This window comes from Pristiophorus japonicus, chromosome 1 (genome assembly GCF_044704955.1).
Source record: "Pristiophorus japonicus isolate sPriJap1 chromosome 1, sPriJap1.hap1, whole genome shotgun sequence".
Lineage (NCBI taxonomy): Eukaryota > Metazoa > Chordata > Chondrichthyes > Pristiophoridae > Pristiophorus > Pristiophorus japonicus.
The window spans coordinates 356281513-356304289 of NC_091977.1; the positions used below are offsets into that span (position 1 = coordinate 356281513).

The 22777-nt window shown below is 43.3% G+C and overlaps 1 protein-coding gene across 3 annotated transcripts in view; it reads right to left on the reverse strand.

Moving 5' to 3' along the window:
* Positions 1–1061: 1061 nt before the first annotated feature.
* Positions 1062–22777, reverse strand: part of bend5 (BEN domain containing 5) — a 77510-nt gene continuing 55794 nt past the window's right edge. For all 3 annotated transcript variants that reach the window (XM_070890700.1, XM_070890693.1, XM_070890695.1), the window contains exons 4-6: positions 19744–20033; positions 19447–19657; positions 1062–1772 (exon numbers count right to left, since the gene is read on the reverse strand). In XM_070890700.1, coding sequence (XP_070746801.1) covers positions 1522–1772; positions 19447–19657; positions 19744–20033 — 752 coding nt within the window. In that variant the 3' untranslated portion in view covers positions 1062–1521. The remainder of the gene's footprint in view (positions 1773–19446; positions 19658–19743; positions 20034–22777) is intronic.

Consider the following 22777-nt stretch of genomic DNA (forward strand, 5'->3'; position numbering starts at 1 on the left):
CTCAAGAAGCTGACACCATCCAGGACAAAACAGCCCACTTGACTGGCACCCCATCCACCACCTTAAATATTCACTCCCTCCACCACCGGCATACCATGGCTGCAGTGTGTACCAGCTACAAGATGCACTGCAGCAACTCGCCAAGGCTTCTTCTGCAGCACCTCCCAAACCCGCGACCTTTACCACCGGAAGAACAGGAGCAACAGGTGATTGGGAGCACCACAACCTCCACGTTCCCCTCCAAATCACACACCATCCTGATTTGGAAGTACATCGCTGTTCCTTCATCGTCATTGTGTCAAAATCCTGGAACCCCCTCCCTTACAGTACTGTGGGAGTACCTTCACCATACAGACTGCAGCGGTTCAAGAAGCCAGCTCTCAGTCAGCTTCTCAAGGGCAATTACGAATGGGTAATAAATACTGGCCTTGCCAAGGATGCCCACATCCCATGAATGAATACATTTTTTAAAAACTGGGTCAAAATCCTGGAACTTTCTACCCAACAGCATTATGGGAGCACCTTCACCACACGAACTGCACTGGTATAAAAAGCCTCACCATCATCTTCTCAAGGGCAACGAAGGATCGGCAATAATTGCCAGCCCTGACAGTGATGGCCATATCCAGAGAATGAATAGTTAGTTGATAAAGTTGTAAAAAAAGTATACAAGATCCTATGTTTTACAAATTGGGATATTGATTACAAAAACAAAAAGAGGTAATGCTAAAACTATATAAAGCACTGATTAAGCCATAGTTTGAATTTTATATCCGGTTTTGTTCGACTTACTTTGGGAAGGACATCAAAGCTATAGACAAAGCACAGAAGAGATTCACCAAGATCACACAAGTGAGGAGAAGATTTAGTTATGAGGACAAACCACAGATAATGGCAGTCTTTCATTATACCACAGTCAAAGTCAAGAGGAGGTCGGAGACAGTATTCAAAATTATAAAGTTATTCACAGATAAGGTAAATAGCGAAAAACTGTATCCATTGATTGATGACTCGGTAACTAGAGGGCATAAATCTAAAGCCATTACCGAAAACAACAAAGGCTGAGAGAATTATTTATTTTTAAACTGAGGTTTGTTAAGACATGGAAACAGTTATAAAAGCAGAATCTATAATAACCTTTAGTAGGGAAGTGGATCAATATTTTAATTTTTTTTTAAAGATATGGGAGAAAGGCAGGTAATGGGAAGTAAGTAGGTAGATCTTAAGAGGCGGCACAGGCGCAATGGGCCAAATGGCTTCCTTCTGTCGAATTCTACAACAATCTGTTGAATTATCTGTACAATTTCCACTGATTTAACATTGATATATAAAACTGGACAGTTATGCAGAAATTAATAGGAAATATTTTTCTGTGGTACCGTTCTATGGTAAACAAATGATATGAAGAGTACAAGCAGATTTCACTGTAATCAAATCAAATAACAGTTATACACTAGTAATAACCAGAATTTCCATGAACAGAACTTTCTGATCATGCAAAACATATTAGTTCTCACTAGATTATTCATAGATAAAGGTTTCAATCTCTTCCTTGATAGGTACTTCAGATCTCTCACAATGTGCATGAATTTCACATTTTAACCCTATCTCACACTCACATTTCATAAACTTTGATATTTCTGCTTTGGATTTTCGCCACTGCTTATTAATGTCCATTATTTTTTCCCCAATGTATCGATTGACTTTATTTAGTCGCTTGTGGATCTCATTGTCATCTTTGGCATCTTGTCGTATTCTATTCAACAATTGTTCTGTAGAGGAAACAGAATTTTATTTAGTTTCACTAATAAAATAAATAGGATAATCTAAAATATTAACCTAGGGCTGTAAATTGTAGGAATTAATTTGTTTTTGAAAACTGAAGCATACTTTCATCAGCTCTTGTTACTGACTCAGAAGGTCATGAGCTCAAGGCCTACACCAGGACTAATCTAGGCTGACAGTTCAGTGCATTTCTGAAGGAGTATTGCATTGTCAGAGGTGCTACTTTTCAAATCAGGTGTTAAATCGAGGCCACACCTGCCTGTTCAGGTGGATGTAAAAGATCTCATGCATCAATTTGAGGAGCAGGGAAATTCTTCCAGTGTGCTGTCCAACATTTATCCGTCGACCAACACCATCAAAACAGATTCATTGATCATTTATCTTGTTTGCTGTTTGTGGGAACTTGTGAGCAAACTGGCTGCTGCATTCGCCTACACAAGAATAGTGACTATTTTAAAAAAGGTAATTCAGAAGCACATGGGACGTCCTGAGGTGGTGAAAGGTGCTATATAAATGCAAATTCTTTCTTCTTTATGTTGGAATGATTATAAATAACAAAAGAGGCAAGATAAATAAAAACCACTTTAAAAAGATAAGCACACAAAATAGAAATATTAAATAAATTACTGAAAAGTAAAAGGGACTAAAGAATTAAAACATTCACAAAACACTTGTATCATGATATGAAGAGAGGTTTAAGACAAAAAAAAATTATGCAGAGACCACATAAAATTAGAATTTGTATTAACAGCTTATAGATTAGAGTCTTATTTTCATGCCTTCGTCCAGGGTAATGGCAGTATTTTGCTGGAAAGGAGTTATTTAAAAACAAATTCCCCCAATTCCTCCTTTCTTGAAGGTGTTGACTCCCTACTAGGGAAGGATTCCAACGGCATCTCTCATAAGTAAAGCTACTTCAAGCAGAATCAAGTGGTCACTAGCTAAATCTACTGCAACGAAAGCAAACCACAAAAATGTTAGTTACCTGGTCCAAGCTAAGTTGCAGCAGATGAAAGACAAAAAAAGTTGATAAAATCCAACAACATAAAATCGACCTAAATTACAAAAAGAGCTTCTATGATGCACGAAAGAAAGTGCACAACCCCAAATACTGGATCTCTGAAGATTGCAGATGGTGCTACTCTTGTCACTGCAAAGCTAAGATTGCGTAAAGACGGTGGAAGCACTTTAATAAACTATTGACTAGACCAGCCATCAATATGTACAAATCCCACTGTCACGCAACAGCCAAAGCATTATAAGAAGATCCTTATAACTGCCAAGGTTAATGAATCGATCTGGCAAATACGACTGTAAAGCTGAAAAACCGGATGCAAAACCTTGCAGATATTGATAAGTACAGGACTGTGGCTGTCACTTACCAACTACACAAACCATCCGGAGAGATGCCACCATCTCGCAAGATTTAAAGAATGCAGTAATAGTTAGCATTTATAAGCACGAGAGACTAAAAGGACTGTGGCACTTAGAGGAATTTCATTTATTTTAATAGCTGGGAAAAATTCATGAGTGCTTCTCAATCAGCTATTTCAAAATGTTGACAATCCTCCCAAAGGCATATTGTGGCTTCAGAGCAAACTGCAACATCACTGACTTGTTTTCATCACTTAGCAGATTCAGGAAAAATGTGGAGCAGCGTAAAAGACCTATACATAGTCTTCATTGACTTAGCTCTTGACAGTCAGCTGACTGGACTTGTAGTAGCTGCTGGCCAAGTTTGGGTACCATGAGAGATAAGAACATAAGAATTAGGAACAGGAGTATGCCAATCTCCCCTCGAGCATGCTCCGGCATTCAATAAAATCATGGCCGATCTTCTACCTCAACTCCACTTTCCTGCACTATCCCCATATCCCTCGATTCCCTTAACATCCAAAAATAAATCGATTTCTGTCTTGAATATACTCAAAAGACTGAGCCTCCACAGCCCACTGGGGTAGAGAATTCCAAAGATTCACCACCCTCTGAATGAAGATATTTCTCCTCATCTCAGTCCGAAATGGCTGACTCCTTATTCTGAGACTGTCACCCTCTGGTTCTAGACTCCCCAGCCAGGGTCAACATCCTCCCTCATCTACCCTGTCAAGCCCTATAAGAATTTTGTATGTTTCAATGAGATCATCTCTCATTCTTCTAAACTCTAGTGAATATAGGCCTAGTCTACTCAACTCAATCTCTTCTCTTAGGGCAATCTCCCATCCCAGGAATCAGTCTTGGTGAACCTTTTTGCACTCCCTCAATGGCAAGTATATCCCTCCTTAGGTAAGACCGAAACCGTACACAATACTCCAGATGTGTACTAACCAGAACCCTATATAATTGCAGTAAGACATCTTGCGGCCAAAATTGCCCCTTCCCTTAAGGCCTGTTACCGCTAGAAACCAGCGGCCACGCTGTGGAGTGGAATGGCCGCCATTTTGAAAATTCCGCTCCGGTGGTGACTTGCTCCACCCACTACCACTCTGCTGCTGCCAATCCGTCCTAAGTGCGTCACAGTGGCAATGCCAATGTTTCCCTCCCCCCCCCCCCCCCCCCCGGAATGTGGAATTCCAAACTGAAAATCTTCCTCCCACTGCTTGGTGCCACCAACAGCTTTTTCTGTCGGTGCACTGTGCTTGGAGTTCTTGCAAAATGGTAGTGCGGCTGCCATTAAAAGGGGAGTACCTATTACCGCAGCCACCATCTTATTTTTTTTTTGTCAGCCGACTGCCAGGTCTGGCTGACAATTATGCCTTCGGGTTCAGCCGAACCGTCAACAGGCAGCCTGGCACCCCCTCTTAGGTGCCAAGCCGCTGGCCTGGCTGAAACTCTCCGTTGGCCAAAACTTAAAAGAATCACAGCAGCTTTCCCCTTAAAGTGACGGGGAAAAGATGGGGTGACGCGCCACCTTGATGACATCATCAGCGCTACGCTGATGAGTGACAGCGACGGACATTCCGCCCGCCCCCCACTTCCGCCCCTCTGCTTACCGAACATACGCTCATCGCCGCACATCCGTCCCCATTTTGACCAACTTCCGGGCCGCTCGCAATAAAAAGGTAAAGAGCGGAATTTCGCACAAGAGGCCATCACATCTACCGCAGTGGCGAACAGTCAAAACAGGGTAAGTGTGCTGCGTTTTTGGCAGGGGGCAATTGCGGCCTCACTTACTCTTATAATAAAGGCCAATATACCATTTGCTTTCTTAATTGCTTGCTGTACCTACATGTTAATTTTCAGTGATTTGTTTATAAGGACACCCGGGTCCCTCTGTAAACCAACATGTCCCAATCTCTCAACATTTAATGCTTTTCTATTTTTCCTACCAAAGTGGATAACTTCACATTTCTTTGCATTATATTCTATTTGCCATGCTCTTGCCCATTAATTTAGCCTATGTCCCCTTGAAGCCTCATCATCCTCCTCACAACTTACAATCCCACCTAACTTTGTATCATCAGCAAACATGGATATATTACATTTAGTCTCCTCATCCAAATCATTGATATAGATTGTGAATAGCTGAGGCCCAAGCACTGATCCTCGTGGTACCCTACTGGTTAGTCTTCCAACCTGAAAATGACCTGTTTATTTCTACTCTTTTCTGTCCATTAACCAATCTTCAATCCATGCTAGTATATTACCCCCAATCTCATGAGCCCTAATTTTCTTCAATAACCTCTTATGTGGCACCTTATCGAATGCCTTCTGAAAATCCAAATACATCACATCCACTGGTTCCCCCTCATCGATTCTGCAAGTTACGACGTCAAAAAACTCTAACCGATTTGTCAAACATGAATTCCCTTTCATAAATCCCGTGTTGACTCTGCCCAATCCTATTACTATTTTCCAAGTGCTGTGTTACCACGTCCTTAATAATAGATTCTATATTTAATAGATTCCCTACTCATCATTATAGGCAGTCCCTCGAAATCGAAGAAGACTTGCTGCCACTCTAAAAGTAAGTTCTCAGGTGGCTATACAGTCTAATGCGGGAATTACAGTCTCTGTCATAGGGGGGGCAGACAGTGGTTTAAGGAAAGAGTGGGCAGGGAGCCTGGTTTGCCGCACACTCCTTCCACTGTCTGCGCTTGATTTCCGCATGCTCTTGTCGCTCAGCGCCCTCCCGGATGCTCTTTCTCCACTTTGGGCGGTCTTGGGCCAGGGATTCCCAGGTGCCGGTGGGGATGTTGCACTTTATCAAGGAGGCTTGGAAGGTGTCCTTGAAACGTTTCCTCTGCCCACCTGGGGCTCGCTTGCCGTGTCGGAGCTCTGAGTAGAGCGCTTGCTGTGGGAGTCTCGTGTCGGGCATGCGAATGATGTGGTACACCCAACGGAGCTGGTCGAGTGAGAGCGGTGTTTCAATGCTGGGGCTGTTGGCCTGAGCAAGAACAGTGACGTTGAACTATATACAGCAGACATTTCAAAATGCTGGAGAAGTATCACCAGCGCCGCCTCCGCAAGATCTTGCAAATCCACTGGGAGGATAGACACATTCCCTACTACTGATGTCAGGCTAACTGGTCTGTAGTTCCCCGTTTTCTCTCTCCCTCCTTTCTTAAATAGTGGGGTTACATTTGCTACCTTCCAATCTGCGGGAACCGTTCTAGAATCTAGGGAATTTTGGAAGATGGCAACCAATGCATCCACCATCTCCATAGCCACTTCTTTCAAAACCCTCGGATGTAGGCCATCAGATCCAGGGAATTACAGTTTTCGGTCCCATTAATTTCTTTAGTACTATTTTTTTTTTTACTAATACTAATTTCTTTCAGTTCCTCATTCTCACTAGACCCTTGGTTCTTCATTATTTCCGGGTGGTTTTCTGCGGCTTCTTCCGTGAAGATAAAGTATTTGTTTAATTTTTCTGCCATTTCTTTATTCCCCATTATAATTTCTCCTGTCTCAGCCTGTAAGGGACCCACATTTACTTTCGCTAATCTTTTCTTTTTTACCAACCTATAGAAAAGTTTACAATCTGTTTTTATGTCTCGCTAGTTTACTCTCATTCTATTTTCCCTTTATCAATTTCTTGGTCCTCCTTTGCAGAATTCTAAAATACTCCCAATCCTTAGGCTTACTGCTCTTTTTGGCAACATTATAAGCCTCTTCCTTTAATCTAATACTATCTTTACCTTCTTGTTAGCCACAGTTGGACCACTTTTCCTGTAGGGTTTTTGTGCCTTAAAGGAATGTATGTTTGTTGTAAATGATGTATTAATTCTTTAAATGCTAGCCATTGCTTGTCTACCATCATACTTTTTAATGCAGTTTCCCAAACTACCTTAACCAACTCGCTCCTCATACCTACGTAGTTTGCGTTATTTAGATTAAAGACCTTAGTTTCAGATTTAATTAAATAACTTTCAAACTCAATATAAAATTCTAACACATTATGATCACTCTTCCCACTCTAACCTTTACTACAAGGTTATTAATTAACCCTTTCTCATTGCACAATACTAGATCGAAAATAGCCTGTTCCCTAGTTGGTTCCTCAACATACTGATCCAGAAAACTCTTGTATACATTCCATGAATTCATCCAATACATTATGACTGCAAATTTGGTTTGCCCAGTCTATATGTAGATTAAAGTCTCCCATGATTACCATATTACCCTGGTTACATGTGCCTCTAATTTCCTGATTTATACTCTGCCCTACATTACAACTACTGTTTGGGGGACTATAAACAACTCCCACCAATGTTTTCTGTCCCTTGCTATTTCTTAGCTCCACCCAAACTGATGATTCTTGATTTCACGAGCCAAGATCCTTTCTCCCTACTGTCTTTATCCCATCCTTTATCATCAGGGCTACCTCTCCTCCTTTTCTATTTTGCTTATCTCTTCTAAACGTTAAGTATCCTGGAATATTTAGTTCCCAACCTTGGTCACTTAGAAATTAATAGGTTTGATCTATCTGCGCTATTAATTCATCTATTTTTGTTACGAATACTTCGTGCATTCAGATATAGTGCCTTTAGGTTTGACATTTTTCTATTTTTCCCTGATGTCACCTTAGTCATTGATGCCCTATTACCTTTGTTACACTCTCTCTGTCCCTTCCTGACCCACTCTGCTTATTTCTACCCCAAACTATGCTCTGCTCCAGAACATTCACATTTCTTTTGCTGCTTTTAAATTTACTCTTTCCTGAATCCGCCCACCCACCCCCTTCATTAGTTTAAAGCCCTGTCTGCTGCAGTAGTTATTCAATTCGGCAGGACACTGGTTCTAGTCCAGTTTAAGTGAAGCCCGTCCCAACAAAACAGCTCCCTCTTTCCCCATTACTGGTGCCAGTGCCCCACAAAGCAAAACCCCTGCTTCCCACACCACTCTTTGAGCCAAGCATTTAATCTTCTAACCTACTTATCCCTATGCCAATTGGCACGTAGCTCAGGTAACAATCCAGAGATTATTACCTTAGAGATTCCGCTTTTTAATTTGGACATCAGCTCCTCAAACTCTCTCAGCAGAACCTCATTCCTTGTTCTACCTGTCGTTGGTTCTTACGTGGACAACTGGATCCTCCGCTTCCCACTCCAACCGCGAAGAGGTGTCTTTAACCCTGGGAATACAACCTTCAGAACTCCCGATCGTGGCTGCAGAGAGGAGTATCTATTCCTCTGACTATACTGTCTCCAACTACAACTACATTCCCTTTCACTCCCCCCGCTTGAATGGCCTCCTAAACCACAGTCAGTTTGCTCCTCCATCCTCCAAGCTTTTTCATCATCCACACAGGCAGCAAGAACTTCATACCTGTTAGAAAAGGACAAATGCCGAGACTCCTCCAGCGCTGCACCTGGGGTCCCCTTACCTGCCTGATTTAGACACTCAGACACAGATTGGTTTGCGACAGCAGCAAACAAGTACCACCTTATCATAAGCCGGAAAAAAAACAGGTCTTATTTTCTGAGGGCTGGTTGCTGCACTACCAAACTATCACCATTCTAACTATACTGAACTAAATGTTGTCAACACTTGTGGACGGAGTTGTTAAATGATAGAGGTACCTCAAACAGGAAATCCATTTCTGCGACTGAAAGACTGAAAATGCATGCCTCGAATCAGCATTAAGTCAAATTCTTATTGTAGAAAAATGTACACTTATCGTTACCACCCTTCCATGTAAGGGAGCTCGGGACATGTGAACGGCATAATATTTGACAGCTTAACAAATTCTACTTCTAACACTCAAAGTCCATCATGCAAATAAGTGGTAGGAAAAAGTAACCAACTGCAAAATTCTCAAGCGTATCAAAACCATTGGAATCAAGGCCATGTAATCTGCATGGAAGACTCATATCATAGAAAATTACAACACAGAAGGAGGCCATTCAGCCCATGCTGATCAAAAAAGAGCTACCCAGCCTAATCCCATTTTCTAGCTCTTGGCCCGTAGCCCTGTAGGTCACATCTAAGTACTTTTTAAATGTAATGAGCTGGTGGGGGTCTGGAACTCACTGCCTCTACCACCCTTTCAGGCAGTGAGTTCCAGACCCCCACCAGCCTCTGGGTGATTTTTCTTCCCCTCATCTCCCCTCTAATCGTTTTACCAACTACTTTAAATCTATGCCCTCTGGTTATTGACACCTCTGCTAAGGGAAACAGGTCATTCCTATCACTCTATCTAGGCCCCTCAATTTTATACACCTCAATTAAATCTCTCATCAGCCTCCTCTGTTCCAAAGAAAACAACCCCAGTCTATCCAATCTTTCTTCGTAGCTAACATTTTCCAGTCCTGGCAACATCCTCGTAAATCTCCTCTGCACCCCCTCTAGTGCAATCACATCTTTCCTGTAATGTGGTGAGCAGAACTGTACGCAGTATTAAGCTGTGACCTAACTAGTGTTGTATACAGTTCCAGCATAACTTCTCTGCTCTTATATTCTATGCCTCTGCTAATAAAGGAAAACATTCCATATACCTTTTTAAATATCTTATCGACTTGTCCTGCTACCTTTAAGGATCTGTGGACATACACTCCAAGGTCCCTCTGTTCCTCCACACCTCTCAGTATCCTCATTTACTGTGTATTCCCTTGCCTTGTTGCCCCTCCCCTAATGCATTACTTCACATTTTTCCAGAATGAATTCCATTTGCCACTTTTCTACCCAATATCTTCTTGCAGTCAAAAGCTTTCTTCCTCACGTTCAACCATACAGACAATTTTATCTGCAAATTTATTTATCACGCCCCCCTACATTTAAGTCTAAATCATTAATATATACTACAAAAAGCAAGGGACCGAGTACTGAGTCACACTGTAAACAGCCTTCCAGTCACAAAAACACCCTTCAATCATTACCCCTTGCTTCCTGCCACTGAGCCAATTTGCCACTCTCCCTTGGGCTTTTACTTTTTTTGATCAGCCTGCCATGTGGGCCCTTGTCAAAAGCCTTGCTAAAATACTACGGCAAGTGTGATTGTTTTATCTTTTAATTTTTTTTTTAGATTTATGTTGTGGTGGCGTGGGCAATGTTTTGGGAATATTTCTTTTTTATTCGTTTTTTTTTTCTTCCCAGGCACTCCCTGCCCGGCTCTTTACCTCGGGCTTTTCCTATGCAAAGGCCAAAGAGAGGTGTACAATGCCTCTCTTACCGTTGCGCCCCTTGACTCAGGGCCCAGCTGCCCAATTTTATTTACTGAGGCACGAACTGTTCCCGGGTGCATACTTTACCACCCCGCCGCTATTACCACCCCGAAATCATCAAAGCCGAAAATCCAGCCCCAATAATTTGCCCACTACCGAGGTTAAACTAACTGGCCTGTAATTACTCGGTTTATCCCTTCCTCCCTTTTTATACAATTGTACAATGCTAGCAGTTCTCCAATCCTCTGGCACCACTCCTGTAGCCAGGGAGGATTGGAAAATGATGTTCAGAGCCTCCGCAATTTCCTCCCTTACTTCTTTGAATAGCCTAGGATATATTTCATCCGCTCCTGGCGATTTATCTACTTTCAAAGATGCTAACCCCTTCAATACTTCCTCTCTTACTATGTTTATCCCATCCAATATTTCAGTCTCTTCCCCCGTAACTTCAACATGTGCATCGCCCCCCTCTTTTGTGAAGACAACCTCAACGTATTCATTAAGTACCTTACCCACATCCTCCATCTCCACACATAGATCACCATAGACAACACAATGCAAAAAAGATGCCAAGACATATGAAGAAATACACAAACACAATCTATAAGCTATATTATATCAATGTTGACAGCTGAGAAAATCTTGCAGCTAATCATATATGCTGGTGAGCAGCAATACCTTGTGGTGGCGAACAGTATGAGCACCAGCACACTGAGCTCCTGAAGAAATGGAAAGAATAAATAAAAGCTGTCTTGACCCAAATGAGCTGTATGGGACTGTGAAATGTACAGGACAGCATGACTCTCTAGCATTAATTTTAATCATCGACAATTTTTTTTTCACAACATGGGTTGTAATCTTTGAGTATTGGGGATTACCATCAAAAGGAGTCTGGCACTCCATGGAACGGAGAAGGTGGGGGGGCCGGGGGGGACAGGGACAACAGAACTTTGTTCCCCATCCTAAATGCACAGACTCATGGCAACATATGCATTTAAGTTACAAAAAAGTCCTCCAAGCACCTTGCCCAACTAGCCAATCTTCTTCCTTTGTGAGTCCAATGAGAGTAAGGAGGTGATTCAATTGCAAGTGACATCTCATACAACCATGATGCTATCTTCATCTGATGTCCATACATACAATTTCCAGCAAGGTTTACTGGACACCAATAAGGATCAGAAAATCTGGTTGATTTCTCCACTTTCTAGCAGAGGCCAATTTTAACACTCCTATTATTGCTCTGCTCGAGGTCAGCTAACTTATTGCTATTTGGGAATCCTGCCTAGCACCTTATGGCTTAGTATTACACTGGATAATGACCACTGAACAAGCAGGAAAAAAAATGACTTTTTTCTCACCAGTTTTCTCTTATTTTAAATGGGAAAGTTTCATGGGCACCAGTCACTCTCCAATATCTTGCCCTTTTTCCTATGTTAACCTAGACAGCAGGTGTCAACAAGCTATTCTACTATTCGTATATCACATCTGAGTCAAATCCTGTCCTTTAATGTGTACTTCCAAGAAGGAAATAACAAATGTTGGCCAAATGTTTCCCTCTATAATCCTGCAGCACTTAAGCTAACTGAAGCATTTGACCATCAACTCAGCTAAGCATAGATAAGTACGTCCAGATTGAGGATCAAATCTGGGATGCTCCTAGTCTGTATGCCTCAGCTACTCCCTTCCTTAACTATCAAGAAACTGCAGGAAAGTACTTTCTCATCATATTATGGATGAAAACACAAACTTGGACTTATTGGGCACCTTTTACATCTTCAAGCTGTCCCAAAATGCTTCACAAGCAATTAATTACTTTTTTTTTTAAAGTGTAATCCTTTATTAAGACGACAAGTGTGCCTGACAATTTGTGCTCAACATATACACAACAATGTGGGAAACTGCCCAGGTATATCCAGTCCATAAAAAGCAGGACAAAACCAACCCAGATTACCATCCTTTCGGCCGACTCCTAATCATCAACTAAGTGTTGGAAGGAACCATCAAAAGTGCTATCAAGTGGCACATGTTTACCAATAACCTGCTCACTGATCCACAATTTGGTTCTGCCAACAACCACTCGACTCAAGACCTCATTATAACTGCGGTTCCAAGTATGGACACAAGAGCTGAATACCAGGAAGTGAGGCAAGAGTGACTGCCTTTGACATCAAGGCAGCATTCGACTGAATGTGGCACCAAGGAGCCCTAGTAAAATGGAAGTCAATGGGGATCAGAGGCAAACTCTCCAGTGGCTAGAGTCATACCTTGAACAAAGGAAGATGGCTGTGGTTGTAGTAGGCCAATCATCTCAGGCACAGGATATCGCTGTAGGAATTTCTCAGGGAGCATCCTATCTTCAGCTGCTTCATCAATGATCTTCCCTCCATCATAAGTGTGGTTGTTCGTTGATCATTGCACAACATTTGGCTCCATTCGCAATTCCTCAGATAACAAAGCAGTCCAACCCCACATGCAGCAGGACCTGGACAACATCCAGGCCTGGGCTGATTCGTGCCATACAAGAGCCTGGCAATAACCATCTACAATAAGAGAGACCATAAACACCATAAACATCCCAGGGTTAACACCGACTAGAAATTCAACTGGACCAGCCACATAAATGCCTTGGCTAGTAGAGTAGGTCAAAGGCCTACTAGCTCACCTCCTGACTCCCTAAAGCCTCTCCACCACCTACAGGGCATGTCAGGTGTGTATCTAGAATGCACTCCATTTGCCTGGATGGGTATAACTGTAATAACACTCGAGAAGCTTAACACCATGCTGGACAATGCAGTCCACTTGATCGGCACCTGATCAACCAGCCTAAATGCCCATCATCCAAACCATTACTGGGGTACTGTGGCTGCAGTGTGTATTAACTACAGGGTTCACTGCAGTATTTCGCCAAGCACCTCCCAAACCTGTGATCTCCACCACCTAGAAGGACAATGGCAGCAGGTGTATGGGAACATTATCATTTCCAAGTCTCACACCACCCTGACTTGGACATATAATCGCCATTCCTTCATCGTTGCTGGGTCAAAATGCCAGAACTACCGACCTTGAAAGCACCTCCACCACACACATTGCAGCAGTTCAAGAAGACGGTCCACCACCACCTTCTCAGAGCAACTAGGAATGGGCCAAAAGTGCAGGCCTTTCCAGCGACATCCACATCCCGAGAAGGAAATAAACAGGTCCCACAAACAGCAAATGAAATGAACGACCAATTAATCTGACTTGGTGTTAGTTGAAGGAGGAAAGTTGGCTAGGATATTGGGAGAACGGCCTGGTCTTCTTCAATTAGTGCCATGGGGACTTTTAAGCCCACCTGAATGACGAGAAGTGATCTGTTTAAAGACAGTACTTGTGTCAATATAGCACCCCTCATTATTGCACTGTGTCAGTGTAGATTATATGCTCAAATCCTGAACCTTTTGTCCTGCTGCTTGGTGCATCTATAAGTATTGTTCCAGTTTTACTTTCTCTGTGCTGGTAAGTATTTTACATAGCATAATACGATATGCTCCGAGACATCGGAGTCTGAAGAGTTCTAATCAAATTGTTCCTCATTGTAGATCTCTGTAAAACTGCCTCCAGTGCATGGATTTCTTCTGCAATGACCAGAAATATACACATTATTCTCAAAGCGGCCTGTCCAATGATTATACTGTTTACAGTAGGACTTGATCCCGACAGATCTGAACTGTTAGAACAGATGAGGAAATGCATCATTTGAGATTACATTTACTCAGTTACAGTTCTGAAAGCACCTCAGACCTGCCATATTGGATCTTCTGACAAAAAAAAAATCTTATTTGGATGATATATGTGGCACATTACTGTCCTGCTGACTTCTATTCAAGTCAGAGTTGGCATGCTATTTACAGCTAAATACAGTTCCCAATACTAAAATGTACATTTAAAAAGCTGGTGCTGGTTCAGGACTTTGGATTAGTGACATTCTACTGTTTCTTTGACTTTTGTGGGCAGTTAAAATGTTTTCTTGGTATGTTCCACAACCTACCCTATCCTTGCTAGTTTGGTTTGTTATAGTTGAGCTTGGTTGCTCTAATGACTTGACTACTTCAAACGACTGTGGTCTAAACATGGTCTTAAACATGCACAAGTCAGATCTGGATCCAGAGCTGGAGGGTGGAAGTGTCAAAATAATACAGGTAAGAAACTTCCCAAACCCTAGATGACAATGTCCCTTTGCAGAAAATGCTAACTGCTACAAAAGGACAAAATAAACAATCTGGATAACAATGCATCTCATACCGATGGCATTATTTTTGGATTTTGTGGTTGCTGAGATACTGTGATGTTCTCGTTTGATTGATAGTGCACAACCTTCTGACCACAAGCTGTGAAACTAAATTATCCTTGGGTAATCATATCAAGACTTGCCTGCCACTAAACAAGAGATTCTGACAAAAATTACTTTAAAATCACAGCTTCCCTTGCAAGGTAAATGCAGATTGTTCCCCCCGAGCTACTGTGGCAGCATTTGACACCAAAAGACCTGTGTGAAAAGGGACCATACTATTCAAATCTTTGACCTAAAAAAGTTCTGTATTGATTACCTGGGAGCAGCATTACAGGTCTGCTAACCAGACTTCGAGATATTTCTTAGTTGAGAAAGACCTTCTTCCTTCTCACTTGTGCTACATCTGCTCCAAGGATCCTGCCTGTAAGGAGTGTCATCTGCAACACACACCATGACTGCACTGAGCCATTCCAGATTTCTGCACAAGGGAGGTTCCATGGAAAGCCAAGCTAATTTAACATAGAATCTTGGGTTTAAGATGTTTGCCTCTTCCTGATGATTGCTAGCTGCCAGACTATTTATGAGAACATAGTATTTTTAAAAATAAATGGGTCTTATAGCTAAAGTGGGATAGTTGTGTGCTTAAGGATGCGTTATTGTTTTTTCATAAGTTGTTCTTGGATGACTGTTGAATTTATGTGGCAAGTCTTTTTTTAAAAGCAAGGTTTAAACTACACTTTTATATTAAAAAAGTGTCATGAGAGTAAACATCAATGTTCAACATATCGATGATTTAAATTATTTTAAAAGAGGTAAAGAGCATTTCAAAGCTGAAGATTGTACAAAAGCAAAATAGCTCCATGCTAGGCACTGGAAGAAAAGCCCACTTGAAACCCAATATTCTGCATAATCTATCCTTTGTTGCAATCATTAAAATGAATGAACACTGCATTTAGATTGTTGGTACAGAAATTAGCCAGAGAGAATTTTTAAAAAACTCCAATTTGGCTGACGGCATGCTCACTACAGTAATGAATGAAAATTTAATTTTGACTAGAATGTTTTGAAGAAGATGGGAATCATAAGAAAAATTAGAGAACAGCTCAAAGCAATTTAGAAGTCTAAATTTTAGTATGGTCTCTTTCTCGCAACATGATTATATTAAAGGGAAAATGCAATATATGGATTTTTATTCTTCCCATTAAGGATATTAGATGTACATATATTTTTATATTCCATGATGAAATTCATCAACAAACCACTGAGCCACAGCTGAGACTCCAAGGAAGGATGAGGTGAATAGTATAGATGCATTTAAAGGGCAGTTAGATAAGCATATGAAGGAGAAGGGAATAAAGGGTTATCCTGATAAGAGTTAAATGAGGAAAGATGGAAGGAGGCTCGATTGGAGCATAAACACCGGCATGGACTGGTTGGGCCAAATGGCTGGTTTCTGTGCTACACACCCATACACGTGACATTTTTTTAAAATTCCTTCTATAAAATTAAAAAAGCTTTTGATTCTGTAGAACTGTTTGATACAATAGGAGCCGCCGGAACATACAGACACACAGGGCCCAAGTTTCGGCCTCGGTTGCTCCTGATTTTTTGGAGCAACTGGTGTAGAACGGAGTATCTTAGAAATTCAAATTCTCGGCATTTAGTTTGCTCCAGTTCTAGTCAGTTAGAACAGTTTCACTTTGGAACAGAATTTTTTTTTCCCCAAAAGGGGTTGTGTCCGGCCACTTACGCCTGTTTTGAAAGTTTCGGCAGTGAAAACTTACTCCAAACTAACTTAGAATGGAGTAAGTGAAGATTTTTGTACGCTCGAAAAAACCTTGTCTACACTTTAGAAAATCAGGCGTAGGTTACAAATCAGGCGTAGGGAATGGGGGGGAGTTTAAAGGGAAGTTTACAAACATTAAACACTTCAGTTTTACAAATAAAGAGCCATCATCAATAATAAATGATAAAAACATCAATAAATCAAACAATAAACCAATCAAAAAAAATTAATAAGAAATGATTTTTTTTTAATTAATAAAACATTTTCTACTTACCGACTGCAACACTGGGAGCCCTCCAACAGCCTGCTGGGATGCCCCCCCACCAGTGTGTCTCTATCTCTCTGTCTGTGTGTGTGTGTCATTCTGACAGCGGGGAGAGGGAGAAGGGGAAGGGGGGAGGGGGGAAAGAGAGGGAGAGGGGCGGGAAAGGAGAGGGGCGGGAAAGGAGAGGGGCGGGAAAGGAGAGGGGCGGGAAAGGAGAGGGGCGGGAAAGGAGAGGGGAAGGAAAGGAGAGGGGAAGGAAAGGAGAGGGGAAGGAAAGGAGAGGGGAAGGAAAGGAGAGGGGAAGGAAAGGAGAGGGGAAGGAAAGGAGAGGGGAAGGAAAGGAGAGGGGAAGGAAAGGCGAGGTGCGTGAAAGGAGAGGGGAAGGAAAGGCGAGGTGCGTGAAAGGAGAGGGGAAGGAAAGGCGAGGTGCGTGAAAGGCGAGGTGCGTGAAAGGCGAGGTGCGTGAAAGGCGAGGTGCGTGAAAGGCGAGGTGCGTGAAAGGCGAGGTGCGTGAAAGGCGAGGTGCGTGAAAGGCGAGGTGCGGGAAAGGAGAGGGGCGGGAAAGGAGAGGGGCGGGAAAGGAGAGGGGCGGGAAAGGAGAGGGGCGGGAAAAGGAGAGGGGCGGGAAAAGGAGAGGGGCGGGAAAAGGAGAGGGGCGGGAAAAGGAGAGGGGCGGGAAAAGGAGAGGGGCGGGAAAAGGAGAGGGGGGGAAAGGAGAGGGGGGAAAAGGAGAGGGGGGAAAAGGAGAGGGGGGAAAAGGAGAGGGGGGAAAAGGAGAGGGGGGAAAAGGAGAGGGGGGAAAAGGAGAGGGGGGAAAAGGAGAGGGGGGAAAAGGAGAGGGGGGAAAAGGAGAGGGGGGAAAAGGAGAGGGGGGAAAAGGAGAGGGGGGAAAAGGAGAGGGGGGAAAAGGAGAGGGGGGAAAAGGAGAGGGGGGAAAAGGAGAGGGGGGAAAAGGAGAGGGGGGAAAAGGAGAGGGGGGAAAAGGAGAGGGGGGAAAAGGAGAGGGGGGAAAAGGAGAGGGGGGAAAAGGAGAGGGGGGGAAAGGAGAGGGGGGAAAAGGAGAGGGGGGAAAAGGAGAGGGGGGAAAAGGAGAGGGGGGAAAAGGAGAGGGGGGAAAAGGAGAGGGGGGAAAAGGAGAGGGGGGGGGAAGAGAGGGGGGGAAGAGAGGGGGGGGAAGAGAGGGGGGGGAAGAGAGGGGGGGGGAAGAGAGGGGGGGAAGAGAGGGGGGGAAGAGAGGGGGGGAAGAGAGGGGGGGAAGAGAGGGGGGGAAGAGAGGGGGGGAAGAGAGGGGGGGAAGAGAGGGGGGGAAGAGAGGGGGGGAAGAGAGGGGGGGGAAGAGAGGGGGGGAAGGAGAGGGGGGGAAGGAGAGGGGGGGGAAAGGAGAGGGGGGAAGAAGTAGAAGTGGGGGGGGGGGAAGAAGTAGAAGTGGGGGGGGAAGAAGTAGAAGTGGGGGGGGAAGAAGTAGAAGTGGGGGGGGGAAGAAGTAGAAGTGGGGGGGGAAGTAGTAGAAGTGGGGGGGGGGAGAAGTAGAAGTGGGGGGGGAAGAAGTAGAAGTGGGGGGGGAAGAAGTAGAAGTGGGGGGGGGAAGAAGTAGAAGTGGGGGGGAAGAAGTAGAAGTGGGGGGGGGAAGAAGTAGAAGTGGGGGGGGGGGAAGAAGTAGAAGTGGGGGGGGGGGAAAGAAGTAGAAGTGGGGGGGGGGGAAAGAAGTAGAAGTGGGGGGGGGGCGGTGGAAGAAGGAGAAGGGGTGGGGGGGGGGGGGGGGGGGAGGCTGAACGGCCGGGCCCAAGACTTCGGGCAGGGCCTGTCCCCAGCACCAGATTTACAGGTAGGTGGCTTTGGGTCAGGTCGGGGGGAGCGCAGGTCGGGGTCGGGAGCGCGGGTCGGGTCCAGTCCGGGGGGGGTCGGGTCCGGGGGGGGGGGGGGGGATGTGGGAGTCGAGTCGGGTCGGGAGGAAGCAGCAGCTGGCCGTGGAAGGCAGCCTTGTGCACGCAGTCTCAGTGAGGCCATTCGGCCAGGGCTCGGGGCTGCGTGCTTCAGGCCCCTCCCACACAGTTTTGGGCGCCTGGAGCTACTGCACATGCGCGCACACTGTTTTCAGCGCAGGGACCTAGCTTCGCCCCCCACAGCTCGTGCTGCGCATCGCCCGGCTGCAGAGGACCAGCAGGGAGCCGGAGAATCTGTAAGTATTTTTTAGGCGCACTTTGTGGTGTGAAAAACGGGCGTCCAGATCGGGGCTGCGCCGTTCTAGGCGTGGCTCAAAACTTGGGCCCACAATTTCTATCTGGTCTTATGTTGAACTAAACTGGCCAAATTGAAAATATATAAATTTTCAATGGTCAAAGGTACTCCATTAGATTGTTACTTGTTGGTGACATTGTTAAATCATATTTGCAACACTGATTACAATGCAAGTGACATTTTTCACCAGATGATGTCCACTCCCTATGAATGCTGCTTTCCTTTACTAAAAGAATCATATTTTAGTGAATTTATTTGGTTTAAAAAACGCTAAACTTTAAAATGAATGCAAAATGGTGATGATTTAGCTTTTTTGCAGCAGAATTCTGAAACCGTCATTCATGAACACAAAACTCATTGTCTGTAAAAAGTTAGAATCTTCCTATGCAAGCAGCAGAGTGGGGAAGGGAAGAAGGGAGAGGATGAAAATTCCAAGGAAAAATATAAACAAATTAAGGTAGAGACAAAAGACTCTGTTGTGGAAAGTTGTTAAGCTTACCTTTAATAATCTGTACTTTATAAGGGGAAAGAGGTGGTTTAGGCGATGACTTTGTTGAGTTGCATGCAATTCCAGTCACACTTCTATCCTTCAGGGTATCCACTCCCCAGACAGCCACAGCCAAGCACTTTGTAAATCTTGAATCACTTGGCTGACGTTTCACAGTTTCCCACTTGCCCTCATCAATCCATATATTAGCTCCAATGTGAACCTATTAACAAATGGTATTAGAGTCCCTACTTCAGCTGGTATGTACAAAATATGGAAAGTATTTCTAATACGTAAACCTAACATTACCTTTCCATCCTGAACAGAGTAAACATTAGGCTGAGCCATAGCAAAGGCTTGGGTTGAAGTCCATGGATATGGTATGTTGTTCCCATTTTCGATCTGACTCTCCAGATGATCAGAGGTACTTGGAGTGGGAAGAAGAGCAGGTGGACTTTTCTTGCAAGGATAAACTCTTTGTTGCATGTTCAAATGATCTTGCAGAATGGAAGTTACTGGAGTACTGGAAATTAGTTGGGGGGCTGATGTGTTGTCACTCAGCTCTTCTTCAGGATTCGAACCATGGTACTGTTCTGGTACTGAAAATATTGAAAGCAATTTGAAATGGTTAATCAAAAGCAAATTCAAGAACTAATGTTCTTACAGATTCCAAAATGATTGTTAAAATTCTGTGAATTACCCACTGTATGCCAACTATTGAGCTCCATTTATATTTATGTTGTGCTATCATCAGTTACCAGATCTATAAAAATAGCAGATAGTCAGTCACTTTTGGTTATAACATTAATCTTTTTAGTAAGATCTGGAAATGGAAGAGCAAACAACTGAACAACAATCTGTAGTGGGAGCAAAAAAGGAAAATCTGAAAACCGATGAGATGATGAGTACAAATACAAATTAAATGGGAGGAGGAAAAAAGAACATAAAACATGGAATAAGATCAAATGACCTCAAGATTCTTAAGGGTCATAAATAATTTAGACTACAAGCTCTGCAAATATTTCTTAATTATGTACAACTGGAAGCCACTGTCCAAACTGTAGTCACCAAACAGACTCTGCACAGAAAAGATAAATGTCATAAGCCTTTCTCCCCCCCAACCCCCCCCCCCAAAAGTCTTGGCAGAAAATCAGATATCCTCAGTCAGACATAGTTGCTCATGGCAATTCCTTTTGCGGCCAGTACACTTACAACTTAATGTTACAGCAGGTTAGCACTCTTTTTACAAAGGTGACTCTTAACTATGGTGCCATTTGTGGTGGGAAAATCAATCTGGGTAGCTTGCTGAAGTATAAGCGCTTAACAACACACATCTTCATCCAATATCATCTTTTGGGTATAGTTTCTTCCCCTTGCACCCAGCTGCTTGGATTTCTTCTCTGAATGGGACAAGGCCTCAACCTGCAAGTTATATTTCCCATATTTTATTTGCATCTGGACCATCAGGGAATCAGCTAATAACTGGTTAAAACAAGTTTTTGTTGAAGAAACCCCACCATGATCATTTGATCTTGGAGCTACCATGGTGTGTTGGCACAGGTTCTCCTGAACATTTCCATTGCATGCACATGTGTACTCCTCACTGGAAGATAGCTGAATATTGCATTCAAAAGGAAATGTGTACCAAAGCTAAGGAAAGCTGTGGCCATCAAGTCATTGCCTGAGGTTTTTTCCGGAAGGCAAAACACTTCATCCTTCCTCTGAGGTCAAACATGAATGGCAACTCATTACAATGTTCAAGAGTCTTCAAGTTACTGAGAAGTCCAGTTTGTTTACTCTGCCAAAATGGAGTGTAGTAAGTTACTGGTAGGGACATATCCCACTTACTCAGTGTGGACTTACTCCAGAAAAAGAGGACACAGATTAGCAAGATCCAAAACTTGGAGAATCCCCAGTATGTGCAGGGATACTAGTCGTATTTAACCAGTTAAAACTGGTTACAACAATACACAGTTCTGTTTGTCCAGAAAAATACCACCTTAGCCATTAGGACAGTGGCTTCCAGGATCTGCAGTAGTAGAAGAATCCCAGCCTCCAAGCACAATATTAGCTCGACCGCTCCAAGTCAAATTAAACATCAACAGTGTCCTAGATAACTGCAGACTCAGGTTAGTACATCAACCAAAGATTGACGAGTTCCAATTTTCCATTGCCAAGCATGTCATTTTGCAGCCACCTCAACCCCAAAGATACTCTGCATATCTTTGGAGGATAATCACCAGTATAAGACACGTGTGAGTTGGAGTCTCAGCTATGCTTCCAGCAGGTACCAGAAACTCCTCACAGACCATAGGGAGAACATTTACTCACTATAAAATCTGTAAGTGTACTGCCAGCATTCTCCTGATGACAGGAAGCGTACACACCAGACACCGAAGGTGTGGAGCTACAGCAGCAGCAGCTGAACGTAGTTGGCATCAAATCCTGAATATATATGAGTGCATGTTCTAGTTATTGAATGTAACTGATACTGGAGAAATCACTCTGAAGGCAATATCTGCCAAAAGCTTCAGAAATTACCACCCGCAGCCCCTGGAGGAATCAAGTTTTGTAGATCAGTTAATTTTATTAGAGGTTCAATTTTAGATTTCATATTTAGTCACAAAAAGACACAGGTTCACTTCTCCCCACTTTACTTCATTGCAAGTCTCAGCCGAATCATTCTGCGAAGGTGCCAATTGGTTCCTAACAGAAGGAAATAATTAGAGGAAGATCACTTGTACTTCCCCTGGGAGCTGGCACAGAGTGGCAAAGATCCAAATGGAGGTCCTCTGTTCTCTAGGCTGATAGTATACAGGATGAGAAATAAATTAAAGGATAAGCATCAAAAAGATTTTCTCTTTACACTTGTACTCTATTCATCTCATAACATCCAACACAAACTTAGCTACGTGACAAAGAATAGTCCATTATCATGAGCTCAGAAGCTGGAAATGGCCCGTTACTGTATTATTGGCATGGTAAATGGTCTGAACCAGTCAAACCTATATTAAATGATTCTGTAGAGTGGCATAGCATGTTAGTGCACCAATGTTGTGTCAGCAGCAACTTTCTCCAGTATCAGTCCCCTTTGAATTGCTCACCTCAGCACAGTACAGGAACAAGAACAAGCCATTTAGCTCAGTGAGCTGGATTAGCCATAGCAATTCTATCTTTTCAATCCAAAATCCCTACTTTTTCTTCATATCGATAAGATAGTGGAATGCGCAAAAAAGTGGCAGATGGAATTCGATGTCAGTAAATGTGACAAGGCCATTAAAAAAAGCTAATGGACTATTTTGCTTATGGCAAGAAGTATGCAACACAAAAGCCAAGATATAAT